The 23005-nt window shown below is 41.8% G+C and overlaps 1 protein-coding gene across 1 annotated transcript in view; it reads left to right on the forward strand.

Moving 5' to 3' along the window:
• Positions 1–23005, forward strand: part of LOC141147854 (uromodulin-like) — a 144635-nt gene that overhangs the window by 14221 nt on the left and 107409 nt on the right. Inside the window, exons 5-7 of the mRNA XM_073635021.1 lie at positions 3362–3627; positions 8789–8911; positions 21435–21612. Coding sequence (XP_073491122.1) covers positions 3362–3627; positions 8789–8911; positions 21435–21612 — 567 coding nt within the window. The remainder of the gene's footprint in view (positions 1–3361; positions 3628–8788; positions 8912–21434; positions 21613–23005) is intronic.

Here is a 23005-nt window from a genome sequence, read left to right on the forward strand (position 1 = left end):
AGATGGAGAAAAAAAAAAAATAATAATAAATAAAAAATAAAAAATAAAAAAAAAAATGCATGGCGCCGATGCGTTGAGATCAGGCCCCAGCCGCCCCGAAATAAATGAGGGGAGGTGGGGAGGGAGCTGAGCGCATCGCAACCCCGGACATAGAGACTGCAAAATATCAAAACACCCCAGCCCATATGCTGGATTTAAATCAATAAGTGGATTCCAGGGAATAAAAACCTTGGAATTAGTACAAAATAGTTCTCAATAAACTCAAGGAAACACATGTAAAAATATATTATATAGTCACGGACTGTAAGGCTCGATTCACACCTATGCATGTTGCTTTTGAGCGTTTTTGGAGGTTTTTTTTTCATGCTTGCCGCGTTTTTGAGCCGCGTTTTTGCCGCATTTTTGCCGCGATTTTGCCGCGATTTTGCCGCGATTTGCGTTTTGCGTTTTTTTTTTTTTTTTTTTTTTTTTTTCATTTTTTTTTACAGTCTTACCAAAAAATTACAAAAAAAAAAAAAAATAAAAAAAAAAAAAAAAAAAAACGGCAAAAACGCACCAAAAACGCATCAAAAACGAATCAAAAACGCTGCAAAAAAGGTGCACTTGCGTTTTTGATGCTTGTCCATTGAAAACCATTACATGCAAAACGCTGCATTTTGCATGAGAAAAAGTCCCCGACCCTTTCCAAAAACGCGGAGATACAAAAAAGCATTGATGTGAACATGTTCCATAGGAACCCATGTTAAAAAATTCCCGTGCATTTCTGCAAAATGCAAAATGCATCAAAAAACGCGCTAGTGTGAATGGGGCCTTACTGTGTTGGAAAATTGGTAACGGAGTTGGGATAAAAATACAAAAAGATATTTGAACTAAGGATGAACAAAAATTAATGATGGTGCGACTTGGTCACCGAGGGAGCGGGTGTCTTCCACCCTGGAATCCACTTATTGATTTAAATCCAGCATATGGGCTGGGGTGTTTTGATATTTTGCAGTCTCTATGTCCGGGGTTGCGATGCGCTCAGCTCCCTCCCCACCTCCCCTCATTTATTTCGGGGCGGCTGGGGCCCGATCTCAACGCATCGGCGCCATGCATTTTTTTTTTTTCTCCATCTGACGCCTACAGCTGTGATGAGTAGACATCCATTGAGTTACTCTCAGCTGTGATTGCTCTCTCGTCTCTCAGCTGCCAATGACGTCATGCATGACGCTGGCAGGGACCCGCCCAGGGCCAGAGTATATCAGCTGGGACCGACAGACTGACGGTTCACTCCCTCACTGTGCTTCGCTAGGAAGGGACCGCTCTGTTAAGCAGCCACTATTCAATACATGGGTAATTAATATATATTTTTATTTATTTTTTATATATCTTTTTTTCTGCTTACAGTACACACATTCCCATCCTCTCACCCATTTACCTGGTGCACGACACTCTCTATTTTCACACATTTCCTAGGGATTTCTTTTTCTATCTCTTTTTTCACGTGCATTTTTATGCATCTATTTTATTTCTATTCCCCTTTATCATCTCATTTTTCACACATTTACTCTTTCAGATGTACCTAGTACATATTTTTTTCAGTCATTCTATTCATCCAACACGTTCTACTCTAGATTTACTTTTTTTGACACATTCTATTTTCTTCAATTTTCTGCAGATTTTCCCATTTACAACTCATTGACCAGTATATTGAGGGCTCAGGAATCAGTTGGCTGTGGTTTCTCCTGGCCCACCCTCCAATCACTTTGGGAGGATGGTCGGTGCCCTGCCTCAACCCCGGTTGAGACGGTTATATCTCACACCCTAACAGATCCCATTGCTGGCGACTCTCCTTGACTTTTGGGCTATTATGTAAGTAGCTTCTCTATTCAAAGTAGACAATGGACATTTCTGATACGATTTTCTCTATTGGCTGGAGGTTCCACATGTATCAATATTTATGATATTCCTTTGTTTTTCTCAGTTAAATTATGCATCCCACCCCTGATGACTGGCAAGAAGCCAAGAAACGCGTCGGGTTCGCAAACTAAGGATGCCCTATCAAGCCTAAATCATATCCCTGACATTTATCAATTTTTTATCGAGTTTTCTCATTTCATGCGATTTTGTGATTTTGATTGGCGATTTTAATTCATGTATTTCTGTTATGAATTGCATATATGTATGTCCATTGATTTGTTTTACACTACTGAGTCTTTAATGATTGTTACTGCTAAATATGCTTATATATCAATTCATGCGACTATGTCTGTATCTATACTACTTTATTGGTACTGTATGCATCAAAATCATGGACTTGACTATAAATTAAATCCAATCATTTTACCTACTCACATGTATTCATTATTATTATACTTTCAATTGACATGCTTCATTTAAAGTCCCACTTGCCCCTCTCTTTTTCTTTTATATATCACATCTTACAGAGTACAGAGATCAGGGCTATGTAATGTATAGTACAGCCTACAGAGCAGAATATGTAATGTATAGTACAGCCTAGAGATCAGAATATGTAATGTATAGTACAGCCTACAGAGCAGAATATGTAATGTATAGTACAGCCTACAGATCAGAATATGTAATGTATAGTACAACCTACAGAGCAGAATATGTAATGTATAGTACAGCCTACAGATCAGAATATGTAATGTATAGTACAACCTACAGATCAGAATATGTAATGTATAGTACAGCCTACAGAGCAGAATATGTAATGTATAGTACAGCCTACAGATCAGAATATGTAATGTATAGTACAGCCTACAGAGCAGAATATGTAATGTATAGTACAGCCTACAGATCAGAATATGTAATGTATAGTACAACCTACAGATCAGAATATGTAATGTATAGTACAGCCTACAGATCAGAATATGTAATGTATAGTACAGCCTACAGATCAGAATATGTAATGTATAGTACAGCCTACAGATCAGAATATGTAATGTATAGCACAGCTTATAAGGTACAGTGATGAGGACTATGTGACAAGCAGCATAGAGTACAGCAGACATGAGGACAACATAAAGCACAGCATACAGAGTGCAGCAGAGTATGATATGTACATTCCACAAGGAATCATTCTTTGGGCCAATCAAATCACTATCAATATTTAGCAGTCAGAGAGAAGTGATCTCCTCTGAAAATGGGTATAATTGGAATCTGTACATTATTTTATTTTTTTTATGAGCAGAACTGATATTAACAAACTACATTGCTAACCCGAGAAGCTGAGGATATCACAATTTGGTTGGGTAGTTTGGTTCTCTTACTATTTCTTATGCTATTATTCATGTTTATAACTTTATTTTAATTTTTATTTTTATTTTAATCTCTACTTTTCAATATTTTTTTTTTTTAGAAACCAATGAAACTATCACCAATGACAAGAGTGGTTTCTTACAAAGCATAAGAAGAAACTATTGGGATGACACTTCTGCTTATCATAATTACTATAACCATATATTAAACTGCAATCAGTCCCTCATCTATGGGCTGAAGAGAGCTCTGGAGATTTCCCCCGATGAGTCCATCATTTGGGTTTATACATTTGGCTCCATGACAGATTACAATGACACTCAGCTCCTGTCTGATGTTCATACATTGCTGGAGGAAAAGAAGTCCCAAGTAAGAGTCTTCCATGTAAAGTCATACATCATCTATGTACAGTCATGGCCAAAAATATTGGCACCCCTGCATTTCTGTCAGATAATGCACCACTTTGCCCAGAAAATTGTGGCAATGATAAATGTTTAGGCATTCTCATGTTTATTTCTTTTTTTTTTTTGTATTGGTATGACACAAAAAAGTGAAGAAACAAAAAGCCAAATCAGACACATTGCGCATAAAATTCTAAAAATGGACTGGGCAAAATTATTGTCACGCTCAATTATAATATTTTGGTAGCACACCCCTTGGAAAAATATGTGAAATCAATGGCTTCCTATAACCATCAATGAGTTTCCTACACCTCTCTCTATTGGAATTTTGGACCTCTCTTCTTTTGCCAACTGCTCCAGGTCTCTCAGATTGGAAGAGTTCCTTTTCACTACTGCTGTTTTGAGATCTCTCCACAGGTGCTCTATGGGGTTTAAATTTGGAATCATTGCTGGCCAGTTCAGTACTCTCCATTTCTGGGTGCATTTTGATGTGTGCTTTGGGTTATTGTCCTGCTGTAAGACCCATGACCTCTGACAGAGACCCAACTTTCCGACACTAGGCCCTACTTTGCACCCCAGAATTCTTTAGTAATCCTCAGATTTCATAATGCCATGCACACAGTCAAGACATCCAGTGCCTGAAGCAGCAAAGCAAACCCGAAAACATCAGTGAACCTCCACCATGTGTGACTATAGGGACTGTATTCTTTTTCTGAAAACAGTAGAATGATGGGCTTTAGCAAAAAGCTGTAATTTAGTTTCATCTGTCCACACTACATTCTCCTAAAAGGATTTTGGCTTTCTCAGGTACATTTTGGCAAACTCCAATCTGGCTTTATTTATGTTTCTGTGTCAGCAGTGGGGTCGTACCATAGCGTCCCTTTTTATTCAGATAGCGATGTATAGTGCGAGCGGACACAGTCAGGGGCGGGCTGGGCCAGGGGGCAGATTGGCAATTTCCCCCTGGGCTGCTCTGATTCCCTGTAAAAGGGCCACTATGCGGCCAGCTCAGAACTGCGCATGTGCAGTTTCTGGACCGGCCAAGTGCTACTGCTCAGGCAGCTCCGGCGAGGGGGGTTAACAGGGCTGGATCCTGAATTAGTGGCCGAATTGCAGTGAAAGAACACAACACAGTGATCCCTCCATCCCGTACTGCAGCTGCGATGTGTCCTGTGGCAGGGATGTTGGCTGCACCTGTCACAGCCTGAGCTGAGAGTATGTGTGTTCCGTCTTGCAGATTACACAGTACAGCCCTACTCTAGTCTACACTAATGGGAGAACGATCAGCTCTGCCTCTTCCTGCCCCTCTCTCCCTGTGCCCACCCACACTCCATGCAGCCCGTGTGCTGTGTGAAGAGGATATACGGGCGGGAAACTTTGAATTCGGCAGCCACAATGTCACATCCTAAACATGAAGACGCTGAGCTGACTGAGGCAGTGAGCCTCCTGCTGGGACTGTGCAAGTGAGTGAGCTGTGACCAGACTCTCCCCTCCTCCCTCTCTTCCTTCCTACTCTGTCTCTCCCTCAGCCTTATCATTTAACCTCTTGCCTGCCAGGCACTTTCACCCCCTTCCTGCCCAGGACAATTTACAGCTTTCAGTGCACTCACGTTAAACCCAGGTTCACATTGGAGCGATTTGGCATGCAATTTGATATGTCAAAACGCATGCCAAATCAGTGGCAATTGCCAGCGATGGTACCGTCTGAATCGTTGCAACGCCGCATTGATTCCACTTGCAGTGTCAAACCGATTCCCAAAAAGTAGTTTCTGTACTACTTTTGGCAACTTCGTAGTGCGATTTCAATAGACATTCATACAGGAACCGATGTCTCTGAAATTGCATCCCAAAGTTGGGACTGACATGTGAGCATGAAATAATTCAATAGTTCAGCTGAACGCGCTCGATTTCATTCCCGATATCAGTGTGAACCTGGGCTCTGAATGACAATTGCGCGGTCAAGCAACACTGTACCCATATTACATTGTTGTCATTTTTTTCACACAAATGGAGTTTTAGTTTTGGTGGTATTTAATCACAACTGGGGGTTTTTATTTTTTGCTAAAATATGAAAAAAGACCGACATGGGTGTCCACTTAAACTGACCGGCCAGGCAAGGTGAGCATTCATCAGAGAAGAGCCAAGAGGCCCATAGTAACTCTGGAGGAGCTGCAGAGATCCACAGCTCAGGTGGGGGAATCTGTCCACAGGACAACTATAGGTCGTGCTCTCCACAAATCTGCCATTTATAGAAGAGCGACAAGAAGAAAGACATTGGAGAAAGAAAGTCCTAAGAAGTCCTATTTGCAGTTTGCAAGAAGCCATGGGGGGACACAGCAAACATGTGGAAGAAGGTGCTCTGGTCAGATGAGACCAAAATTGAACTTTTTGGCCTAAAAAGAAAAATGCTATGTGTGGGGGAAAACTATCACTGAACACACCATCCCCACCGTGAAACACGGTGGTGGCAGCATCATGTTGTTGGGATGCTTTTCTTCAGCAGGGACAGGGAAGCTGGTCAGAGTTGATGGGAAGATGGATGGAGACAAATACAGGGCAATCTTAGAAGAAAACCTGTTACAGTCTGCAAAAGACTTGAGACGGGCTGAGGTTCACCTTCCATCAGGACAACGACCCTAAACATACAGCCAGAGCTACAATGGAATTGTTTAGATCAAAGCATATTCATGTGTTAGAATGGCCCAGTCAAAGTCCAGACCTAAATCCAACTGAGAATCTGTGGCAAGACTTGAAAATTGCTGTTCACAGAGCTTGAGATATTTTACAAAGAAGAATGGGTAAAAATGTTAATCTCTAGATGTGCAGAGCTGATAGAGACATCCCCAAAAAGACTTGCAGCTGTAATTGCAGATAAAGGGGGTTCTACAAAGTATTAAATCAGTGGGGCGCCATACAAATGCCCCCCCACATTTTTCACATATTTATTTGTAAAAAAAAATGAAAACCATTTATCATTTTCCTTCCACTTCACAATTATGTACCACTTTGTGTTGGTCTATCACATAAAATCCCAATAAAATACATTTACATTTTTGGTTGTAACATGACAATATGTGGAAAATTTCAAGGGGTATGAATACTTTTTCAAGGCACTGTAAGTAATTTTTCTCCTTCACTGAAAATCACTGATAGGTGGTGGCACTGATGGGCGGCACCGATAGGCGGAACTTATGGGTGGTATAGTCGGGCACTGATGGGCATTAATGGGTGGCACTGGGCACTGAAAGGAAGCACTGATTGGTGTCACTGATGGGCACTGATTGGCATGACTGATGGGCACAGACTGGCGTCACTTGCTGGGCAATGCTAGGGCTGCACTGTAATCAGTGCCCTATTTGTCTGTGCAGTCTTTCTTGCGAGGAGATGCCGCTGATCGGCTCTCCTTACTTACTGTCATTTACATGTGATTGGCTGTTATTGGACACAGCCAATCACATGGGTAACGAGCCGTGTCATCGGCTCTTTACCAAGATCGGGGTCATGCTGTCATTGCTTTGTCATATTTGTCTTGCTTCATAACATCAATACATGTTATAAAACCCAGTGGGCATGGATGGTGGGCTGATTCGGTGGTACAATGGGCCACCCGACTGGACTTGCCCCCCAGGCTTAAGGCTGCCAGGCCTCTCCTGTCTGTACTCTTTGCCTGAAAGTCAGCTTGAATTTTTCATGGAGTTGATCGAGGTTCTTTATCCTCCATTCGAACAATCCTTCATTGCAGTCTTTGATCATTTTTTCTCTTTCGTTCACATCCAGGGAAATTAGCTACAGTGCCATGGGCTGTAAACTTCTTGACAATGTTGCACACAGGAACATTAAGATCTCTGGGGATGGACTTGTAAACCTGAGATTGTCCACGCTTTTCCACAATTTTTGTTCTCAAATCCCCAGATAATTCTTTGCTGCTCTTTCTCTTCTCCATGCTCCGTGTAGCACACAGAGACACAAAACAGAAAGGTTGAGTCAATTTTCCACCACTTTAACTGGTTGCCGGTGTGATTTCTATATTCTCAGACCCTGTTAATTGATACACGTGAGTTTAATAACAAATTACAGGAGCATCACAAACTTGGAATGCAATTATTTCTTACAATTTTTAGAAGGTGCCAATAATTTTGTCCAGTCCATTTTTGGAGTTTTGCTTGGAATGTGTCAGATCTGGCTTTTTGTTTCTCCACTTTTTTGTGTCATACCGATACAAACACAAGAAATAAACATGAGAATGCCTAAATATTTGTAATTGCAACAATTTTCTGGGTGAAGTGGTAACCCTAATAGAGAAAAGCTGCAATCCAAAAAGGTCCGAACCCCTGACACAAACATAAATAATTAAAAAAACAGGTGTGCTAATCAATAAATTCACAGTATAAAAAATGGGGCATGAAATCCTCACATGCAAAGGTAAGTGTAATAATTTGTGAAAAAAATGTCCCAGTCTCCTTTTCCAGCTGAAGCTTATGACGGGGAAAACGTGTCGGGTGGAGCCCATTGTGAGACGTCTATCCCATTGAGCGCTGGTGCAAACTGCCGCTCTGTTTTGTGTGCATTTTTTTGCTGATTTCTGTTTGCCTTGATATGCTCTGGGATTTATCCTTGAGCCTTTAGATTGGCTTAGATTGGATATCAGCCCAGCCATTAATACGGAGGTTCCTGTGTCTATTGACAAATTGGATCTCCTGTCACAGCCCAGCCTGTTGGGATTACTATCCAGTGTTTGAGATCTCCACTGTTCGGTGAGAAGCAAATCTATGTGGTGATGGGATATTCATGATCTATGCCATTTGTGTTTTGAAGAACACTGAAGTTTTTACTCACTTAATTCCCTTTCTTACAAGGGTCTTTCAGTTGGACACTTACTGTATTTATTCTTTTTTTGGACTGAATATTATTTTTTAGATTTTGCTATTAGTCACAAAATATTTTTTTCACTAATTATTACACTTACCTTTGTATGTGAGGAAGGTTTTTGCACTGTGAATTTATTGATTAGCGCACCTGCTTTTTAATTATGAAGTGGTGCATTATCTGACAGAATGCAGGGGTCCTGATATTTTTGGCCATGACGGTATCTCTAAACCACAATGTAAACATTTTATTTTTCTCTACAGGTTTATTTTCTGTTTTACCCATGGTATTGTACAGTGAATGATTCCCAGCGTGATGTTTTAAATGACATTTCATCTCTTAGCTATGGGGAAGGGATTTCTCTGTATTATACTGATTATTATAAGGTAAGAATTATATTATAATCATTGCTTAAGTGAAGGCAGAAATATGTTGATGGTGGACACATTATGTATGGGGCTGAATTTCAATTATACTGTATACATCTGTAGACGGCTTTAGAGGTGATTATCAACAATGACCTGAACTGCCATAGGTTCAGTTCAGCAGGGGTTTATGAACTTTAAAGGAGTTCAGATGCCAAACCTCAACTAAGCCCCATTTAAGTCAATGGAAGTCAAATCTGTCAAATTAAAAATGTCAGTTTTCTGGGCTAATAAGAAAAGGAGTGTCAAAAATATCACTGGGATAGACACTTCCCTGGGGAACATGTACCAATGCTCAGGTAACAGCTGGAAGGATACAGGAGCCAATAACAAAGAGCACCCCACTGCAACTTGAATGCTTTGGTAACGGTTGGGGAGGAGTTCCTCACAATAGCTGAGTCTTGTGAAGAATCTATGAGCTATTAGACTTCTCCTCTGCTATCTATCCTCACACCCATCCTGAGGGCCTTTTACCTGGCTGCAGATCACTTGCTAAGCTACTTCTGCCTCATCAGGTGTGGTCTCTCTGAGCTGCCAATTGAGGAAAGCAGAGAAATGTATATTTCCTAGACATAGGGGAAAACACAGGAAGCGCCACCTCAGTGTAGTATTAAAGCAAAGTTTTAATTGCAAGGTATATAGTACACTCACAAGATAAAAATGAAAATCAAGCTCATCTGTGTGTATGGGGGGTGACTCTCCAGCCATTTGAGACCATCATCCAGGCATGAGGAAAATAGCAGGGGATCTGTTAGGCAGTCCAATGGCCACCAGGAACTCGGCCAAAACCAGCGTGGAACGCACGGAAATGATGTCCCCAGAAGTGAACGGACATCAAGGAGAGACCATTCTAGATGGGCAGAAAAGGCAGGCTATGCACTCAGAGCATCGGCTCCTTCTACAGGCCTAACAAGGCAGTGCTGAAAAGGTGCTATTTATGTGTCCAGGCCGGCCGTGGAACAACAAGCTCCAGCACACACAGCACACCACCAGCACCCACACGGAAATAATAGAATGGGTTGGACCAGGATTTAATATAGACACTGATTATATTGCCAAAAAGATGGTACATTAAGACATAAGCATTTAGGTGGGGGCGGAGCCGGCAGCCAGAGCTCATGGACGTGTGAGAGGAGAGCTCTGACACACCGGGTGTAATCAGCGGCTCACAGCACACCAAAAACAGCCAAAAAGCATACCATCTGAGAGAGGAGAGCAGGGGGCACACAGCAGGCATGATGTACAAAAGGAAGGAGAGAGAGGGACCCCGAAAACTGACGGATTTCTTCCGCACTGCTGAGGGCCGAAAATTCCAAGATGGCGCCGGACCTGGGAGCCGTTCATCTGCCTCCACAGCACAGTCACACAGCAATCCAAAGCCATCCTCGGGTGAGTCACACTTTAATGACAACCCCTGGTCATCCTCCCCATTCTGCAGCCCTGTTAAGCAAAAAAGGAGGCTTGGGGAAGGAGGGGAGAATGAGGATGAGGCAGGAGCAGCAGGGGATGAAATGGAGGAATCCTCCACACAGGCAGAGCAGCTAGATGCATTCCCCACCTCAGGTCAGCCTATTATTGACACTACAATGAAGGAGATGCTGCAAACCCTGAGGGGAGCTCTTCAATCTGATATGGCAGTGTTTATGAGCAACACAAAAAGGGAAATATCTGCTGTCAGCAATAGAGTGGAATATGTAGAGAATAAAATGGAGGAGTTCACTCTAGCACACAATGAACTGGTCAATGCTCACTTTGAGGTAGAAGACGAAATCAGAGCCATGCGCCTTAAAATGGCAGATATTGAAGATCGGGCCAGAAGGAACAATATCAAGTTTAGGGGGGTCCCTGAGACGGTCAAACCCGCAGAGATCACTACCTACCTGCAAAAGCTCATGATGACTGTCCTCCCCTCTCTAAGCCCAGCAGACATCACTATTGACAGGGCACACAGACTGCCAAAACCTTCCTTCCTGCCTGAACAAACACCTAGAGATGTGATAGCAAGAATCCATTTCTACCACATCAAGGATCAACTCATGCGATTCGCAAGACAACATCCCTCTCTCCCTGACCCATATGCTGGTATCGCACTTTATGCAGACCTGTCACAAGCCACCCTGTCAGCCAGACACAACTTGGTGCCTATCACTAAAATTCTGCGCAACAATAAGATCCTCTACAAATGGGGATTCCCTGCTAAACTCCTTTTTGACATGAACAACGAATCACATGCGATAACATCGCTAGAAAAGGGCCTGGATCTCCTCCGAAAATGGCGCTTGCTTCCCGCAGATGCAGTACCTGAGGACCCTAACCCAAAATATAACAGACGCAACAACCACCGTTCAACTAAGAACTACAAGTAGCAACCTGCCTCAGTTGATACTACTTGATGCTATTTCTTTTAGTGAGCACTCTCCCCTAATAACTGTCATCTGGCTAGTTATGGTGCTTTGCAGCTCTCTAGGAAGCTGTTCTTTCTGATCAACCACCCGATGTTCGGCTGTTCAAGGATTTACCTTGTTGAACCCCCCTCGTTAGTTACGAGATGATCCCCGTGACCTACTATCCGCAATTCATGCGGCTTACATCTCATCATTTATCAACAGTTCAAGTTTGTTCAGTTAAACTGTTCATTTACAAAGCTATGAGGACATTGCTTTCTCAGACCCCATGCATTATAACCAGATCCAAGATCTCAACTCCAATTCCTGGAACTACCACTAGATGGCACTGCTGCGCAACTTTCCACAAGAATGAATCTTAAACTGATGTCATACAATGTGAGAGGCTTGAACAGCCCCTACAAAAGGAGAGCCCTTTGGAAGTCAACCTTAGAAAAGAAATGTGACATTCTATGTGTGCAGGAAACCCATTTCGCCAGTGACAACTCCCCGAAATGTACACATCCCAAGTTTCCGCACGTATTTATGGCCAAGAATACGACAAAGAAGAATGGAGTAATGATTGCATTTAGGGACACACTAACCTTCTCTCTCTTACAGGAACATATAGATCCCCACGGTCGCTTTCTGATCGTAGTCACAGAACTGGACCACATCACATATACTATAGTTAACCTGTATGCACCTAATGTTAGATCTCTAAGGTTTATTCGCAAAGTTGTAAGTATGGCTAAAAAGGTACAAAAAGGCAACTTAATAATATGTGGTGATTTTAACTTGATTATGAACACAGAATTAGATGTGTCCTCGATGGCCTCTAAGCGGCGGCCCTCTCTAGACTCGCTGTGCCAGGAAGAGAGGCTCTATGACCCTTGGCGCTGTCTTAGATCCACCGAGAGAGACTATACATTTTATTCAGCTGTACATAAGAGCTATTCTAGAATAGATTTTTTCCTCACTGACCTGTACACTCTGCAAAATGTCCAGAAAGCTGACATCCACAATGTCACATGGTCTGACCACGCTCCAGTGACTATTGAAATTGTGGATGCCAACAAACACTCCCACAAACCATTGTGGCGTAACAATACGTTTCTCTTATCACACCCCAAAATCAGAGACGAAATTGCAGCAAAGATTACGGAATTTTTTCAATTCAATAATAATGCAGATTGTTCACCTATGACCATCTGGTGTGCACACAAAGCATTCGCTAGAGGCGCCCTTATACAGGTAGCCTCTAGGGAAAAGAAAAAGAAACAGCAGCGCATGACAAAACTACTTGAGAAGATAGCAGATCTGGAAGCACAACACAAGAATTCTGCTACCTCCTCAAGTGAAATACTCAAAAGCCTTAATAGCTGCCAGGAAGAAGTAAGACAGGAAATTAGAGCGGACTATGATACTTTTTAAAAAAAACTAAAAGTCTCCTACTACTCCCAAAATAACAGAGCAGGTAAAATCCTAGCCTCCCAGCTTAAAAAAAAACAGGCACGTTCTAATCTCAAAAATCTCAGACATCACAGTACCAAAGCCCTACACCACAATCCCAAAGATATCGCCAACTCCTTTAAGGACTATTATGAATCCCTATACAATCTCCAGACGGACCCACTCACTTACCAACCCTCGGACATAGAGATTGACGAATTTCTACAGACTGTTCACCTTCCCTCAATAGACAAAACTTCCCTACAAAAAATAAACGCGCCCATCACACTCACAGAGGTTGAATCCGTTATTCATTCTCTACCCATGCACAAATCGCCAGGAGCAGACGGGTTCTCCGCTGAATATTACAAGGCTTTCTCTGCCATCCTTGCCCCTGAACTGGTAAAAATATTCAATATAGCAGCCTCTGATGATACCTAAGAAATGCTCCAAGCTATCATTATCACTATCCCTAAACCTGGTAAAGACGTAGCGGACCCACAAAACTTCAGGCCTATTTCCCTACTAAACTCCGATTTAAAGATCTATGCAAAAATTTTAGCAAACAGACTTATGGAAATAACCCCCTCCCTCATAGGACTAGACCAGGTAGGTTTTGTGAAGGGCAGACAGGCACCAGATGGGACGAGGAGGATGCTAGACCTCCTGCGCATATCAGAATTAAGCAAGCAGCCCAGCATCTTTTTAGCATTAGATGCAGAAAAGGCCTTCGACAGGGTCCATTGGGGATACCTGTCCAGGACCTTACTGAAGTTTGGTCTTTCGGGAATGATACACTCAGCAATTATGTCCCTGTATTCAGACCCATCTGCAAGAGTCTTCACCTCTAGCTTGCTATCCGACCCCTTTGCACTAACTAACGGCACTCGGCAAGGATGCCCATTATCCCCAATTATTTTTTCTTTGGTCATAGAACCACTAGCAGAATCTATTAGAGCTAATGACAAAATAGAAGGCATTAAAGTCGGTTCTGTTAACCACAAAATAGGAATGTTTGCTGACGACATAATCCTCTCTCTATCAAACCCAGCCACTTCTTTACCCATCGTCAAAACGCTATTACATACATTCGGACAAATCTCCTTTTATAAAGTAAATACAACCAAAAGCTATGCACTCTCGCTTCATATATCAAACGAGAACAAAAGCAGGTTGAAAAATATTTTTCCTTGCAACTGGGACCCATCTTCCATTACTTATCTTGGTGTGCAGCTGACTTCCTCTTCCTCCAAAATCTATTCCCAAAACTTTCCTCCATTATTAACAAAAATCGAAGAGGAACTACATCAAATTACCAAACTACACCTTACATGGTTGGGCAGGATAGCTGCATACCAAATGCAAATCTTACCAAACCTCCTATATTATTTCAGATCATTACCCATACCAATTCCCCAGAAATTTTTTATACAACTAGAGAAATGCCTGAAATAAAACATATGGGGGGAAAAAAACCCAGAATAGCATTGGCCCACCTCTATAAACCTAAACATCTAGGGGGAGTAGGGTTACCTAATGCACAGACTTACTATAAAGCTGCAATACTGGACCAAATGAAATACTGGTTCTCCTGCCAAACAGACAACCGCTGGTCAGACATTGAACGCACCGTAACACCAGGTCAAGACCTCCCTGCATTGGCTATAGCAGCCTGTATACATTGCAGACCAAACACCCCACCTTACTCAACTATATGAGCAATGATAGATGCCTGGTCCTCCTTAGTGCATAAACACTTAACAGACACCCCAATTAGAAAACTAAACGTACCACTGGCATCCTACGAATACCTAATCCCAAACTTTTCAGTCCAACCATGGAAATCCTCGGGAGACAACTTCACCACACCTGCTCCACCTCATCAAAATGCGATAGATAGATATAGAGCGTACCAATTACACCACTACAAGAGCAAAAACCCAATACGACAGATAGCTATACCACAGATTCTGTGGGACTTCCTCTTAAGCAAGACTTCTAATAAGCGTAAGGGAATATCGCTCTTTTACAAATTCACCACCCCCCTCTACTTACACTCCAAAACCCCCAGCATGATGAAATGGGAATTTGAATTACAAAAAGAATTTTCTATGCCTCAATGGCATGAAGCGATAAAATACAATCATAAATCATCAGCATGCGCAGATCACTGGGATAATGCACAAAAACTCTTACATAGATGGTACATCACTCTGCACAGATTAAACAAAATGAACCCTAGTATTACACCTCTCTGCTGGAGAAACTGCCAAGCTATTGGCAATATCCTCCATATATTCTGGAACTGTGCAACTATAAAACCTTTCTGGCAAAAAATACAGTCACTAATTAGAAAGGTGACCAGCTCTGATTGTACCATCAACCCTGCTCTTGCTCTTCTAAGCTTAGGCATCGAAAACTATCCTCCTCTGAGGAGAAAGGTAGTCACCCACATTTTGTTTGCTGCACGTATAGCAATAGCCAAGGAATGGCGCTCTACTTCACCTCCAAAAAATTGCAGAAGTCATATCAAGAGTGAATGCTCAATACACTATGGAAAAAATCGTAGCATATACAGAAAGAAGAACCCCGAGTTTCCACAAACATTGGGAAACTTGGAGTTCCTCTAAATATGCCTCCTCACATGTATGAAAACTATTCCTAATCCTCCACTACTGAAACACAACCATCAAAGGTCTAGTGGTACAATCCAATATTGGGTATGGTCATATATGATATGGTATTATACTAACCACACAACATAGCAACACTACGTGGTTTACCTATTATCAAAAGAATGAGAAAGTCTAATTAAGATGAATCAGTCATTCTAAGTTTATTATTATTGGTTAACGACAAATTTACAGGGAACTTACGTGATAGTATATTTGAGGGGACCCTCAGTAAGGTCCTCTCAGGGCTAACTTTGAAAACTTAAGCAGAAAGTCTGTTTACAGTGTGTACCCACAAGGGGTGACAGACTTGACAAATGTACAATGCTTCATTGAGGATATTTCTTAGTAACCCTACCAGTTAATCTGTTTTACTCTATTAATGTAGTAAGCTCCTGAATGCGAACAATATGTACAAATGAGAAATGAAAAATCTGCTTGTATTTTGTATATTTTGGAAAAATACCAATAAAAATTTATTGTTTAAAAAAAAAAAAAGACATAAGCATTTAGAATAGTTAAAAATGTGCATCATGGATAAAGAATGTGTGTATGTATATATATATATATAACTAATATGTAGAAAAATATATGTAAAAAAATATATTTCTCTGCTCGACGGAGTGTTGTACATCACCGCGTTCTTGACAGTCGAAAGTTCAGAGAACTTTTGTGTGACCGTGTGTATGCAAGGCAAGCTTGAGCGGAATTCCGTCGGAAAAACCATCCAAGTTTTTTCCGACGGAAAATCCGCTTGTGTGTACGGGGCATTAGTGACGGCACTAAAATAAGTTAGAATATCCGAGGGGATCCAGTGATTTTTTTTTGCTGAGGTTTGTCAAAATAGGTCTGAGGCAAAGATATTTGTAGAAGTCTGATTTTGAGCAGTGGGAGCCAATGCTGCTGCAGCCAATGAGCAGAGGGAGTCCTGAGACAGCCAAGGCTCTTATGCACATAACTGGATTGAGAGGGAACTCGAGGTGGGTGAGTTTTAAGGGGATGTGAGGGGGCAGCACACAAAGATTTTTTGCCTTCATGCATAGAATGAATAAAGTTAAAAAAACTTTCAGCCATTCATCCACTTTAAACCACAAGAGAAGAGGCTGCGGAACTGATTTTTATCTTTTTTTTTTATGTTTTTATCTATATAATCTCAATGTTTGCTAAATCCCTGAAAGTTCTGTGAATGTTTCATAGTTCTGCATTGTAGGTTTTGTAGCCTATCTATATTACACAATCTCAAGACTGTGGGAATGCCTAAACCAGCAATCCTTGGTGGCTCCCATGGCAGTATACAGTTGCAATAAAAAGTATGTGAACCCTTTTGGAATGATATGGATTTCTGCACAAATTGGTCATAAAATGTGATCTTCATCTAAATCACAACAATAGAGAATCACAGTCTGCTTAAACTAATGACACACAAAGAATTAAATGTTACCATGTTTTTATTGAACATACCATGTAAACATTCATAATGCAGGTGGAAAAAGTATGTGAACCCCTAGACTAATGAGATCTCCAAGAGCTAATTGGAGTGAGGTGTCAGCCAACTGGAGTCCAATCAATGAAATGAGATTGGAGGTGTTGGTTACAGCTGTCCTGCCCTATAAAAAACACACACCAGTTCTGGGTTTGCTTTTCACAAGAAGCATTGCCTGATGTGAATGATGCCTAGCACAAAAGAGCTCTCAGAAGACCTACGATTAAGAATTGTTGACTTGCATAAAGCTGGAAAGGGTTATAAAAGTATCTCCAAAAGCCTTGCTGTTCATCAGTCCACGGTAAGACAAATTGTCTATAAATGGAGAAAGTTCAGCACTGCTGCTACTCTCCCTAGGAGTGGGCGTCCTGTAAAGATGACAGCAAGAGCACAGCGCAGACTGCTCAATGAGGTGAAGAAGAATCCTAGAGTGTCAGATAAAGACTTACAAAAGTCTCTGGAATATGCTAACATCCCTGTTAGCGAATCTACGATACGTAAAAAAGTAAACAAGAATGGATTTCATGGGAGGATACCACAGAGGAAGCCACTGTTGTCCAAAAAAAACATTGCTGCACGTTTACAGTTTGCACAAGAGCACCTGGATGTTCCACAGCAGTACTGGCAAAATATTCTGTGGACAGATGAAACCAAAGTTGAGTTGTTTGGAAGAAACACACAACACTATGTGTGGAGAAAAAGAGGCACAGCACACCAACATCAAAACCTCATCCCAACTGTGAAGTATGGTGGTGGGGGCATTATGGTTTGGGGCTGCTTTGCTGCATCAGGGCCTGGACGGATTGCTATCATTGAAGGAAAAGTGAATTCCCAAGTTTATCAAGACATTTTGCAGGAGAACTTAAGGCCATCTGTCCACCAGCTGAAGCTCAACAGAAGATGGGTGTTGCAACAGGACAACGACCCAAAGCATAGAAGTAAATCAACAACAGAATGGCTTAAACAGAAGAAAATACACCTTCTGGAGTGGCCCAGTCAGAGTCCTGACCACAACCCGATTGAGATGCTGTGGCATGACCTCAAGAAAGCGATTCACACCAGACATCCCAAGAATATTGCTGAACTGAAACAGTTCTGTAAAGTGGAATGGTCAAGAATAGGGATGAGCCGAACACCCCCCTGTTCGGTTCACACTAGAACTTACGAACAGGCAAAAAATTTGTTCGAACACGCAAACACCGTTAAAGTCTATGGGACACAAACATGAATAATCAAAAGTGCTAATTTTAAAGGCTTGTATGCAAGTTATTGTCATAAAAAGTGTTTGGGGACCCGGGTCCTGCCCCAGGGGACAAGGATCAATGCAAAAAGTAAGTTTTAAAAACGGCCGTTTTTTCGGGAGCAGTGATTTTAATAATGCTTAAAGTGAAACAATAAAAGCGTAATATCCCTTTAAATTTTGTACCTGGAGGGTGTCTATAGTATGCCTGTAAAGGGGCGCATGTTTCCCGTGTTTAGAACAGTCTGACAGCAAAATGACATTTCAAAAGAAACCAAAATTTAAAAAAAAAATTACGTGGGGGGTCTCCCTAAATTCCATATGAGGCCCTTCAGGTCTGGTATAGATATTAAGGGGAACCCCGGCCAAAATTTAAAAAAAAATGGCGTGGGGTCCCCCCTTAAAATCTATACCAGACCCTTCAGGTCTAGTATGGATTTTAAGGTTAACCCCGCGCCAAAATTTTTAAAAAAAACAGCGTGGGGTCCTCCCAAAAATCCATACCAGACCCTTATCCGAGCACGCAACCTGGCAGGCCGCAGGAAAAGAGGCAGGATGAGAGAGCGTCCCCCCTCCTGAACCATACCAGGCCACATGCCCTCAACATTGGGAGGGTGCTTTGGGGTAGCCCCCCAAAACACCTTGTTCCCATGTTGATGGGGACAAGGGCCTCATCCCCACAACCCTTGCCGGTGGTTGTGGGGGTCTGCGGGCGGGGGGCTTATCGGAATCTGGAAGCCCCCTTTAACAAGGGGACCCCCAGATCCTGTCCCTCCCCCCTGTGTGAAATGGTAAGGGGGTACAAAAATACCCCTACCATTTCACAAAAAAACTGTCAAAAATGTTAAAAATGACAAGAGACAGTTTTTGACAACTCCTTTATTTAAATGCTTCTTCTTTCTTCTATCTTCTATCTTCTTTCTTCTATCTTCTATCTTCTATCTTCCTCCATCTTCTTCTTCTTCTGGTTCTTCTGGTTCTTCCTCCGGTGTTCTCGTCTGGCATCTCCTCCATGGCGTCTTCTTATCTTCTTTTCCTCGGGCCGCTCCGCATCCATGATGGCATGGAGGGAGGCTCCCGCTTTATGACGCCTCTCCTCTTCTGACGGTTCTTAAATAACAGGGTGCGGGGTCACCCGTTACGTAACCCCGCCCCCTTATGACATCATGGGGAATGCCACAGGGAAGTCCCTGTCAAGTCCCCGTGCGTCAGAGGGTGGCGGGGTCACCGGGTGGCCCCGCCCCTGTTATTTAAGAACCGTCAGAAGAGGAGAAGCGTCACACAGCGGGAGCCTCCCTCCATGCCATCATGGATGCGGAGCGGCCCGAAAAGAAGATGAAGACAAGAAGATGAAGAGAAGAAGATGAAGAGGAAAAGATGAAGAAAAAGATGAAGAGAGAAGCGTCACACAGCGGGAGCCTTCCTCCATGCCATCATGGATGCGGAGCGGCCCGAGGAGAAGAAGATAAGAAGACGCTGCGGAGGAGATGCCCGACGAGAACACAGGAGGAAGAACGAGAAGAACCAGAAGAACCAGAAGAAGATGGAGGAAGAAACCGAAGGAAGATAGAAGATAGAAGAAAGAAGATAGAAGATAGAAGAAAGAAGAAGCATTTAAATAAAGGAATTGTCAAAAACTGTCTCTTGTAATTTTTAACATTTTTGACAGTTTTTTGTGAACTCGTAGGGGTACTTTTGTACCCCCTTACCATTTCACACAGGGGGGAGGGCCGGGATCTGGGGGTCCCCTTGTTAAAGGGGGCTTCCAGATTCTGAAAAGCCCCCCGCCCGCAGACCCCCACAACCACCGGGCAAGGGTTGTGGGGATGAGGCCCTTGTCCCAATCAACATGGGGACAAGGTGTTTTGGGGGCTACCCCAAAGCACCCTCCCAATGTTGAGGGCATGTGGCCTGGTACGGTTCAGGAGGGGGGCGCTCTCTCATCCCCCCTCTTTTTCTGCGGCCTGCCAGGTTGCATGCTCAGATAAGGGTCTGGTATGGATTTTTGGGGGGACCCCACGCCGTTTTTTTTATTTTGGCGTGGGGTTCCCCTTGAAATCCATACCAGACCGGAAGGGCCTGGTATGGAATTTAGGGGGACCCCCACGTCATTTTTTTTTTTTTAATTTTGGTTTGGGGTTCCCCTGTGGGGAATTCCCATGCCGTTTTTATCAATGAACTTTTATGTGTATTGTCGGACCGGCAATTCAATAATACCTGCGAGTAGTTTTAAATAACTTTTTTCCTTTGAAATTTAATTTTGCTGTCAGACTGTTCTAAACACGGGAAACATGCGCCCCTTTACAGGCATACTATAGACACCCCCAGGTACGAAATTTAAAGGGATATTACACTTTTATTGTTTCACTTTAAGCATTATTAAAATCACTGCTCCCAAAAAAACTGCCATTTTTAAAACTTTTGTTTGCATTGATACATGTCCCCTGGGGCAGGACCCGGGTCCCCAAACACTTTTTATGACAATACCATGCATATAAGCCTTTAAAATTAGCACTTTTGATTTCTCCCATAGACTTTTAAAGGGTGTTCCGTGGCATTCGAATTTGCCGCAAACACCCCAAATTGTTTGCTGTTCCGCGAACTGGCGAACAGCCGATGTTTGAGTCGAACATGAGTTTGACTCAAGCTCGAAGCTCATCCCTAGTCAAGAATTACTCCTGACCATTGTGCACGTTTGATCTGGAACAACAGGAAACGTTTGGTTGAAGTTAGTGCTGCCAAAGGAGGTTCAACCAGTTATTAAATCCAAGGGTTCACATACTTTTCCACCTGCACTGTGAATGTTTACATGGTTTGTTCAATAAAAACATGGTAACATTGTATTATTTGTGTGTTATTAGTTTAAGCAGACTGTGATTGTCTATTGTTGTGACCTTAGAGCTCCATACAATTGCAATAAAAATGATGTGAAACCCTTTGGAATGATAAGGATTTCTGCACAAATTGGTCATAAAATGTGATCTGATCTTCATCTAAGTCACAACAATAGACAATCACAGTCTGCTTAATCCAGAGTCATCTCAATAGAGACCACTGGACAAATTCTTTTAGGACAAGGCACCATTTATCATAACGTAATGGTATCTTTAGCCCTTGATGTACATCTGGGTGTATATGGGAAATAAATGGGGGCTTTAACTATAGCAAAGGGTTTGTGCCCATAAATGTATTCCTTTATAAAAGTTATTTGTTTTATTTTAATAATGTTTTATTTCTCTCCTATTTTTGGCAGTTATCTCAATCATTGGCATTATTGTTGTCTAAACCTCTAAATTCATCTGTGCGCATCCTGAACATCAACAAAAATGTCTCTGACAATTATACTGACACGTTTAATGTTCCAACTTCCTTATCATATTTACTGATCACAAATGATGATACATTCACTCTTAATTTTACTGATCCGAATGGTAAGTTTATGACTGTAGATTTACAGTAAGTGTTTCTGGATGTATATACTGAATCATTTCCTACAACTGTATGAGGATAAATCTGATGTCCACCATTTCTACAATAAAATTAAAATGACTCCTTCCTGCCAAAATTCACAGAAAGTGTGGTGTGTGTCAGAGGCTTTCACATTATTTAAAAAGTCAAACCCAAACTTAATATAAGGGAATTCTTCTCTTCTTCACAGAAAATTTAGATGTGAACACATTTAATGCATTGGTGGCCCTGGATCCTGTTCATTCTATGGACCTTTGTTGATGGACTTTGATGTTGTGATGATTGTGTCAGATCAGTTTGAAATACTTCTGAGATTCTTCAGAATCCAGTGACAGGTACATTTGAACTGGAGCTGACCTACTTCTCACCAACATGTGACCTGCATTAAGCAGGTATTTCCTTGTCATAGACTTGTATAAAGATGCAAAAACCCATTGAAAGTGAACAAAAGTCCATTGACACAGGTGCTTATAGACTCCAGGAAAATTCTACACTTTTCTCTACATGTATTTGTGCCAAATACTTCCCACCGGCTGAGTGCCTGGCAGGGTGTAGAGTATATGAATTTCCTGCATATCGAGTACCATAGTTTCAGTCATTTCTCACATGACTGTTTTTACCATGACATCACAATAATGTCTAGTGATGTTACAAAGGTATTTGTACAAGGTGAAAAAGCCACAAGAGAGATCCCTCTAGATGTAGTATTCAGTTTTATTTACATGGAAAGGATAGCAGAGAGTAAAGTAAGGGCATAATCACATCCATGGGGTTGCAGGACCTCCATCTAGAGTCAAGCTACCTAATTTAGTGTGGAGAATATGACTGCCTCCATGCAGAGTGTGGTTGGTCAAACTCAACGGTCATCAGGGACTTCCACTGCATTAAGTTATAATCAGATCCGGTGAACCATGGTAAAGGGGTTGACTCCCCAAAATATAACTAAATTGAGGTCAGCAGAGCTGTCCATTAAATAAAAAGGTGCTCCAAAATGGATTCTTCAGGAAGGTCAGTATTTATTGATCATAAGACCAGGTTAAAACACACCAATAATGTGTTCCATGTCACTTCATCAGGGAAAGATGTACAGTACATCACCTTTAACATACAGTGCCTTGAAAAAGTATTCATACCCCTTGAAACTTTCCACATTTTTGTCATGTTACAACCAAAAACGTAAATTTATTTTATTGGGAGTTTATGTGATAGACCAACACAAAGTGCAACATAATTGTGAAGTTGAATGAAAAAGATAAATGGTTTTCCAATTTTTTTACAAGTAAATATCTGAAAAGTGTGGCATTCATTTGTATTCAGCTCCCTTTACTGTGATACCTCAAACTAAAACCTAGTGGA

Source organism: Aquarana catesbeiana, linkage group LG06, assembly GCF_042186555.1.
Source record: "Aquarana catesbeiana isolate 2022-GZ linkage group LG06, ASM4218655v1, whole genome shotgun sequence".
Lineage (NCBI taxonomy): Eukaryota > Metazoa > Chordata > Amphibia > Anura > Ranidae > Aquarana > Aquarana catesbeiana.